This window comes from Leptosomus discolor, chromosome 3, assembly GCF_034619465.1.
Source record: "Leptosomus discolor isolate bLepDis1 chromosome 3, bLepDis1.hap2, whole genome shotgun sequence".
Taxonomy (NCBI): domain Eukaryota; kingdom Metazoa; phylum Chordata; class Aves; order Leptosomiformes; family Leptosomidae; genus Leptosomus; species Leptosomus discolor.
In genome coordinates, this window is record NC_141393.1 from 13,264,933 (window position 1) to 13,273,830 (window position 8,898).

Sequence of the window (8,898 nt, forward strand, 5' to 3'; positions counted from 1 at the left end):
GAGCCGCAGCCACCTGCACAACCGGCCTGCGGGGAGCCGCCCGGCGCGACCAACCCGCCCGGGGCCGGCCGGGCCCTGCGCTGCCGCTACAGCAGCGGAGCCGGGGCTGAAGGGAGACAGGGCGGCTCCCGCCCCGCACCCCGGCGCCGGGCCCTTCTCCCGCGGCGGAGGCGGGGGCAGCCCTGCGCTTTCCAGGCCCTTCTCCAAGGCGCACCCGGACGGTTCTAGGACGTTCGGAGAGGCGCAGCGTAGCGAATAACGTCACCGCCGCTTGCGCAAGCCCCTCCGCACCCTTCCCCCTCGGCGCCGCGCGCGCCCAACGGCCACCCGGGGAGGCCACCGGGCATGCGCCTACCGGCTACCTCCCTCCCTCCCCCCCGACTCCCCGGCCGAGCCGGCGGTTGGACAAAAAGGGGAGCGCGCGCGCGCGCGCGCTCATTCAGCCGGCGGCTCATGCGCAGAACCCACCCCCGCCCTAGGAGTTAGCGGCAAACGGAAAACGCCCGCGCGAGACCTGCGCTCTGACGGGCACCCGTCGCGGACGGCTACTATTGGCTGCGAGCGGCTGGACCCCGCCCCTTCGCGGCGTGGCCGGGAGCCTCCGCCCCCATTCCCCCCGTCGCCCCCCGCCCCGTGCCGCCCCCTCCCCCGTGCCTGTCAGTGAAGGTTCCCGATGGTTCTGGAAGGGGGCGGCGCCGGCTGCATATAAGCCGAGCGGGCGGCGGGGAGCGCGCACTAGTGGCGGCGCAGCGAGCGGGTGTAGCGCGTTCGGAGCTTCAGCGAGGAGAGCGGCAGCCCTTCCCCCCCTGCCAAGGTGAGCGGCGGGGCGGCCGCCGCGGCAGGCGGCTGTACGCGGGCAGGGGGCTCCTCTAGGGGAGCGTTATTCGCCCAAACTCCGCCGGTTGATGTGGGGCTGGAGATGCGGGGCGGTGGGGGGAGCAATCTCGGGGGCCGCGTGGTGCGGGACGTGCCCTTCCTCTTTCCCTGTTAGCCCCCGTAAAGGAGGCTCGGAGGGGTGCTGGGTCCGGGTATGGGTGGAAGGGAGTGAGGGGGTGATGCCTCTGAAGCCCGGGTGTTTAACAGAGTTACATTTTTTTTTGGCTCTCGACTAAGGGGGAGAAGCCGGCGGGCAGCTCCTGGGGGGATGGTGGTGTTAGGCTGGGGGAGGGAGGCGTAGATGGCGGGCGGAGAAGCTTGTTCCTTGTCGGGGGGCGTGCCAGCAGGACCAGCTCCCCCCTCGCAGGGGCTACAGGAGGGGGACCCGACCCTGCTTCCCTACGGAGTGGGCAGTCGCGGTTTGGGGGTGGACAGCGGGGCAGCCCTGCTCGCAATGAATGGGCGCTCGGCCATGAGAGCCCAAGATGGAGGAGGGACTGGCGGGGGCGAGCGTGGGGAAGGCGCAGGGGAAGGGGGCTGTTGGCCGTGCCCCCTGCTCCGGTCGGGGGGGGGGCGGTGCGCCCTGCGCGGGGCTGGTGCTGACCGCGAGTGGGTGGAAGGCGGGGGGGGGGGGGGGGGGGGGGGGGGGGGAGGGAGGGCGGGCGGGGAAGGCTCTGGCAGTTTCTAGAATCTCCTGCTGCTGAGGACAGCCTGCAGGGGGCGCTGCGCGGCGGCGCGCGGGGAGCCTGCTCCCGCCCGGCGGCTCCGCGCTGCATCGCTTAACGGGCGCCGGCCCGGTTGGGGCGATCGGAGAGGGGCGCGATCGGCGATCGACTCCTTCCGCCTTGGTCGGCGGCGGTGGCTCGGGGCCGCGGCGGGGCGATCGGCGTTGGGGCCGTGTCGGAGGGGATTCCCCTCGGGGGTGGGAGCTGCCGTGCGGAGCGTGGGCTGGTGCAGGGGGTGTCCTCGGGCAACGCGTCCGTGCGGGGCGCGGTAGCGAGTTGGGCCGGGCCCGCGTGGTCGTCACGTAGAGCTGCGGGGGGTGTCTGCGGCTGGAGGTGGTGGGGGTGGGAGCGGGGCGCAGTGCAAGGCGGGCGTGAGAAGGGGACCCCGTGATGAGAGCCGGCTTAGAGTGCAAGTGCCGCTGGCGGCTCAGGGCCGGGCTGGGTTCGCCGTCGCATTTTTCTTTCTTGTAACGCGTACTTGGTCTGTGAGAGGGGAAGGAAGGGTGTGCAGCAATTTGTAAATTAACGGAGGAGAGGAAAAATCCTGTATTCGAAACGGTGCAAACCAAAGCGAGTGTGAAGCAAGCCTGTAGTTAAAAAACCCCTAATTTCTGCGTTTCTCAAAACCTGAATTGTTACTGGTAGGAAATAAGATCTGGGTGTCTTTTTTTATGATCCTATGGTGCTGTATTTGAAACCACATAGTTAACTAGCTTTTTCTCAGAATGCCATTGTCACTGCCTGGAAAGGATCTGTGCACCAAGCTGTTCGGGGTGGGATTTCAACTCCCCCTCTCGTTACAGATGCCGGAAGCTGTGCAAACTCAAGACCAACCAATGGAGGAGGAGGTGGAGACCTTTGCCTTCCAGGCTGAGATTGCTCAGTTGATGTCTCTGATCATCAACACTTTCTACTCCAATAAGGAAATCTTTCTGCGGGAGCTGATTTCCAATTCATCAGATGTAAGTACCTTAACTTGTAGCCTGGTTTGTGTCAGTAGGGCTACTGAAATTTTTAGGAATAGTCCAAGAGTGTTAAAACATGCCTCTTCTCTTAAAGGCTCTGGACAAGATAAGATATGAGAGCTTGACTGACCCAAGCAAACTGGATTCTGGAAAAGACCTGAAAATTAACCTGATTCCAAACAAGCACGATCGTACTTTGACAATTGTGGATACAGGCATAGGGATGACCAAAGCTGACCTGGTCAACAACCTTGGCACCATTGCCAAGTCTGGTACCAAGGCCTTCATGGAAGCACTGCAGGCAGGGGCTGATATATCCATGATTGGTCAGTTCGGTGTTGGCTTCTACTCTGCCTACCTGGTTGCAGAAAAAGTGACGGTGATCACCAAGCACAACGATGATGAGCAGTATGCTTGGGAGTCGTCCGCTGGAGGCTCTTTCACTGTCAGGCTTGATAATGGTGAGTAGTAAATGTTTCTGCCCAGGTATGCTTTCTAAAGATGGCTGCCATTCAGATACGTACTCTGTGCATTGAAGAAGACAAAAACAGATAAGCTGGTAGTGTGCTGGTGGTGTGCCAGTGGAAGCCCAGGCACAGCTGGGCTCCGGCCGTTAGTTTGACTAAGCCTTGATAAACGGTGAGGGTGTGCCTAAGTAAATGGTGCATTACAGTGAAGGCCGAGCTTTCAAAGCCTGTATGTGGAAATACTTCTGTAGGCTGTTACAAGTAGTCCACGCACAGAAATATGAAAGGTAACAAGTGAACAGACTAAATGGTGAAAAGCCTTCTTGAGCTTACTTGAAATAGGTGCTGGCCACAGTAAGTGTAATGCTGTTTCTGTATGAAGAAGTCTCCCCAGTGGTGAAGAAATTACTGATAGAGCAGTGCCTTTCTAAAGAAGGCATGTTTCAGAGTTGGTCAAAGTCTAGTCTTCTGCATGTGTAAAGCCTGTGACCTCCACTCTAGGTGAACCTTTGGGCCGTGGAACAAAAGTCATCCTGCATCTGAAAGAAGATCAGACTGAATACCTGGAAGAACGGCGAATCAAGGAGATTGTGAAGAAGCATTCTCAGTTCATTGGCTATCCTATTACACTCTTCGTATGTACCTTGCTTGAAATACTACTAAACTAAGTATTGCCACCTTAAAACAAGTGACTTTTAGATACTTAAGAAAGAGTCCGTGTGTGTTTTTCTAATTGAAATTGTTACAGATGTTACATGGACATAGCTCTCATGAAGCTTAATTCTCTTAATGGAGGGTTTTCACAAGACCCAAGTAAGAATGTGTTATACCAAGCTAGTAGTAGCGCAGTCTCCAGCCCATTGAGAAGGTTACCCGCATCTTGAGGTGTTGTTAGTGGTAATTTAGTCTAAGGAAACTAAATTGCATAAACTAGTGTATAAGCACATGGAAACAAAACGCCATTTGTGCCTCAGCACCCAGAATGCAAGTCCTTAGTTGAGTCTAGGAGGAAAACTTAACACTGTGTTCATGTAGATTCTGGCTTTGTGAGACAAGGGATCCACTAGGGTTGTTAAGGATAAAACATGTAGGTTTCTTGAGTTAACTAGTGGATCTCTTGTAGGTGGAGAAGGAACGTGATAAGGAGGTGAGCGATGATGAGGCTGAGGAAAAGGAAGAGGAGAAGGAAGAGAAGGAGGAAAAGACAGAAGATAAACCAGAGATTGAGGATGTTGGTTCTGATGAAGAAGAAGAAAAGAAGGATGGAGATAAGAAGAAGAAAAAGAAGATTAAGGAGAAGTACATTGATCAGGAAGAGCTCAACAAGACCAAGCCCATTTGGACCAGGAATCCAGATGACATAACCAATGAGGAATATGGAGAATTCTACAAGAGTCTAACTAACGACTGGGAAGACCACTTGGCTGTGAAAGTAAGTTCTTGTCTTTTTTCAGGCACAATTCTTGCCACTAAAGGTGGAAGCTTGTGAAACACACTGCTGAACTCTGATCCGTTGTCCCACATTTTCCTGCAATAAGTTGCTTAGTATTTGGAGTGGTGCTGTTTCAAACGCGTCACTAGGTGAGGGTGACACTTGGCTGCAATTACTCTAGTTACTGGTAAGGCAGTGTTTATGATTCAGTCAAACCTGCAGTAGGTAAAAGTAAGTGCAGATGCCTTCCCAGTTTGTAGCTTAGTTGTTACCAAGGCTAATTGAAAAACGTAAAAGTAGATTCCAGGTAAATGGAAATCGAGTTACTTGGGTTTGTAGCTTAGTTTTGAAAAGGCCTATAGCTAAAGGGGATGGGTGGGTGAGACGTTTCTGTGTGTGTCTGTAGTGGGAAGTGCTGTAAGAACACCCATGGTTCCTGAAGCTGGCAGGGAACTGAGTATGTCTTTTGAATGGGTCTGCTTGGCTGCTGGCCACTGAACAGGACTTGGATAGGTCTGTCTGGAGAAAGTGCCTGTCCTGACCAGTGTCTTTCCTGCTCTATTTCTTCTGAAATCTCAGATGTTGCCTTTTGCCTTCTGCATTTGAAGAGCTGTTACATGGTTAGTAAAGTGAGAGCTGTGCAAGCGGGCTAAAATTACCATCTTATTTTTTCACAGCACTTCTCTGTGGAAGGGCAGTTGGAATTCAGAGCTCTCCTGTTTGTCCCACGGCGTGCACCCTTCGATCTGTTTGAAAACAGGAAGAAGAAGAACAATATCAAGCTGTATGTACGCAGAGTTTTCATCATGGACAACTGTGAGGAACTGATCCCTGAATACCTGAGTGAGTATATTTTTCAGGAAAAAGTTTCCAAAAGTGTTAGAGAAACTGCTTAGCAATTTTGTAGTTTCTGTTCACATTTAAAGAAATTTGAGAGCGGGAAGATGTGAGTCCTGAACAGAGCTGATCAGGAATTCATCTGAGCAGTCAAAAGTACTGCTTAGCTTGTGTCATCTAGAATTTTGTAGAAACTGATTTTAAAAAGGGCAAAGCCACTTAGGTGGTGATGGGTAATTTTGTTTTCTTTGAGACCTGTGAAGCTAATTGTCACTGTCACTTTCCAGATTTCATGAGAGGTGTGGTGGACTCTGAGGATCTACCTCTGAATATTTCTCGTGAAATGCTGCAGCAAAGCAAGATCCTGAAAGTGATCCGGAAGAACTTGGTGAAAAAATGTTTGGAACTTTTCACCGAGTTGGCTGAAGACAAGGAGAACTACAAAAAGTTCTATGAGCAATTCTCCAAGAACATAAAGGTTTGTAGTCTTTTCTGCTGAATAACACTGATAGTAGAAGCTACAGATTTTTGTTATGCCTTGCAATACTAAACTACCACAGTTTGGTATTTATCCGAAGGAATCACTTAGTATTTTTCTCTTGTACTTCTGTAGCTTGGTATACATGAAGACTCCCAGAACCGCAAGAAGCTCTCTGAGTTGCTGAGGTACTACACATCTGCATCTGGTGATGAAATGGTGTCTCTGAAGGACTACTGCACTCGGATGAAGGAAAACCAGAAACATGTCTACTACATTACTGGTGAGTTGGTGACAGAAACTGTCTGTAAACGTAGGTGCATAGGTAGGGTTACATTTTTGGGGTTAGAAAACAGAAAATATCAGTCCTGGTGGATTCAAAAAATACAGGGAATGGTGGTGTATAGGATGTGGCTGTCACTTCTTGGGGTGGCTACATGGTACCGTGTCCCCAAGGAGAGCAGTACTAGCTGCATATCCAAGTGCCCCTTGCACAGCCAGCTTACCCACCGTTTTTTTCCTCAGCAAGTCCACCTTAGAGTCTGAGGTGCCTTTAAGATGGCTTTGTGTTCAAAGTTCAGGTAATGAATTTGGTCAGGAGGATCTGAATTCTTGATGCTCAGAGCAGTTTTGATGCGTTTGGCATCAGATACTAGGGCTTTTTTCAGAAGTTAAATGTTGTCGTACAGGGCTTCGCGGTGTTCTTCCGTGGCAGGAATGGGAAACACTTCTTACCTGGCATTCCAGGAACTGTAGGTTCACTTTGAGACTAGTGAAGTGTTTCAAGCTGGGATGTCAGCTTGAAAGGCTTGAGTTGTGTCAGGCCAGCCTGATCTTCGCAGTAGCTTGTCATATCCATTTTGTGCCCCTTTTTTTCCTGGTACGGACTTCAGGCGTTGCTGGAGATGTGTCATAGGCTCTTCAGAAAATAAATGAGCTGCTACCTTGCAGTGCAGAGCCTCAAAGCACAACTGTGGCATTGCTTCTTGCAGGTGAAACAAAAGATCAGGTGGCCAACTCTGCTTTTGTGGAGCGTCTTCGCAAGCATGGCCTGGAAGTGATCTACATGATTGAGCCTATTGATGAGTACTGCGTGCAGCAGCTGAAGGAATTCGAAGGCAAGACCCTGGTTTCTGTAACAAAAGAGGGTTTGGAGCTTCCAGAAGATGAGGAAGAGAAAAAGAAACAGGAGGAGAAGAAAGCCAAGTTTGAAAACCTTTGCAAAATAATGAAAGACATCCTTGAAAAGAAAGTAGAAAAGGTAATTATTAGTGCTCGGTTTGTCTGTAACAAGCTTAATGATCTGAAATTAAGCTGCTGCGGAGAAGGCTCAGACAGTGTCTTACCAGCTGCCTTTTCTGAAAGAGTAATCTCTGTGCCAGATACAGCTTTATACAAGACACAGGGTGTCTTGTTCTTTGTTCTTTAGTGAAGTGGCTCTGGTGAGTCGATACTATAAACCCTTCAGCTCTGTCTCATGAGTCTCAGGTCTTCATGACATGCAGCAGCATTTCAAAGTTGAGCCTTGGTTAAATCGGTGGGGGTAGCAAATGCCGTGTACATGTTGAAATTGGAAACTTTGTATCCCCTTCCCTAGGTGGTTGTGTCCAATCGTTTAGTTACTTCTCCGTGCTGTATTGTAACAAGTACATACGGCTGGACTGCCAACATGGAGAGGATCATGAAAGCGCAGGCATTAAGAGACAACTCCACAATGGGGTACATGGCAGCAAAGAAGCATCTGGAGATCAATCCTGATCATTCCATCATTGAGACCCTGAGGCAGAAGGCAGAGGCTGATAAGAATGACAAGTCTGTGAAGGATCTTGTCATCTTGCTGTATGAGACAGCGCTCCTGTCCTCTGGCTTCAGTTTGGAAGATCCTCAGACACATGCCAACCGCATCTATAGGATGATCAAACTTGGTCTGGGTAAGCTGGGAATCGGTCCTGTCTCTGGTAAACTCTGGGTGTGGTTACACGCCCTTGCGGGGTGCTGAGGGTCTGGAGGTGGCCTTGGTGCTGCCTTGTGCTCGGGGAAGAGGGGGGACCCTGAGATGGGCTGAAGGCGAAGCAAGATGAGATTGGCAGCAGCATTAATGGTAGGTGCGTTCCCTTGCAGGCATCGATGAAGATGATACTGCTGCGGAGGAAGCCAGTGCAGCGGTTACTGAGGAGATGCCGCCTCTTGAAGGAGATGATGACACATCGCGCATGGAGGAGGTGGATTAAAACAGTTTACAGGAACTCATGAATGTTTCCTTGGCTAATACGAATAAGTTATATTTTGTATATTATGAATGTTACCTGCCAAAAAAAAAATCTTTGACACTTTGTCTGCATTCCCTCTTTATATTTATTTTCAAAGATGTTATACCTTTATTTTTGTTACATTGCTTTTTCAGCTGATGTGAGATACAAATGCCATTGAGGGAATATTTTCTTTAACACTGTACAACCCTAAACAGGCAAGTATGGAGTAGTTATTTTTGTCTGTATTAGCTGGTTGCAGGTGGCAGGGTTTTTGACTTATTCTTAATTGCCGGAAATGGGGTAAAGAAGTGACGAGGATGGTATGACACCAGGATGTTCGAGTGTGTTTAGTGTTACACAGCTCTTCAACTCTAAATGTGTCTAACATACTGTACCTAGTAACTAGGTATCTAGGAGAGCTGAAATACTTGGGGAAGCTTTAACCCTTTTGCTCCTAACAAGGTCTTGATGTTTAAAGTTGTTTTTTATACTGTTCAAGGATTCTGGTTGCACTCTGCCATAGAATAGAATCCACTGTAAATCTCTATTGTGACTTATGCAACTCTGCATGTACAGTTCAAACCTAGAACTGTAAGAATAAAAGTGTTAAGAATGAGTTGTGTTGCTGACTTGTCTGTTAACTGGGAGCAAAACCCTTCTCTTGGCATCAGTTGCTGCTTTCAGAGTACCGGCTGCTGCCTCGTTAAAGCTGCCACACCGTGTGCTTTGCAGCGTCAGTGCAACCAGGGCCTCATCGAAGCAGGGAGTCAAGCAGGCCTCAAAGATAGCAAGGCGATTTTAGTCTCTGAAAAAGCGATAGTTTGCCTCAAGGTAGGTTTGACTTGGGTTGATAGACCAGCAACTTT

General features: G+C 50.5%; 1 protein-coding gene across 3 annotated transcripts; it reads left to right on the forward strand.

Moving 5' to 3' along the window:
- Positions 1 to 734: 734 nt before the first annotated feature.
- HSP90AA1 (heat shock protein 90 alpha family class A member 1) lies at positions 735 to 8,648 on the forward strand. 3 transcript variants are annotated; one of them, XM_086463499.1, is made up of 11 exons: positions 735 to 814; positions 2,405 to 2,563; positions 2,661 to 3,027; positions 3,535 to 3,668; positions 4,157 to 4,465; positions 5,143 to 5,308; positions 5,590 to 5,780; positions 5,916 to 6,063; positions 6,773 to 7,041; positions 7,378 to 7,711; positions 7,902 to 8,648. In XM_086463499.1, the coding sequence occupies exons 2-11, from the start codon at positions 2,405 to 2,407 to the stop codon at positions 8,009 to 8,011; spliced, it is 2,187 nt and encodes a 728-aa protein (XP_086319625.1). In that variant the 5' UTR covers positions 735 to 814; the 3' UTR covers positions 8,012 to 8,648. The 3 variants fall into 3 exon arrangements, with proteins under 3 accessions (XP_086319625.1, XP_009953881.2, XP_009953880.2); XM_009955579.2 differs by lacking the exon at positions 735 to 814 and having other exon boundaries at positions 2,155 to 2,563; positions 2,661 to 2,731; positions 2,876 to 3,027; XM_009955578.2 differs by lacking the exon at positions 735 to 814 and having other exon boundaries at positions 2,155 to 2,563.
- The last annotated feature ends 250 nt before the right edge of the window (positions 8,649 to 8,898 follow it).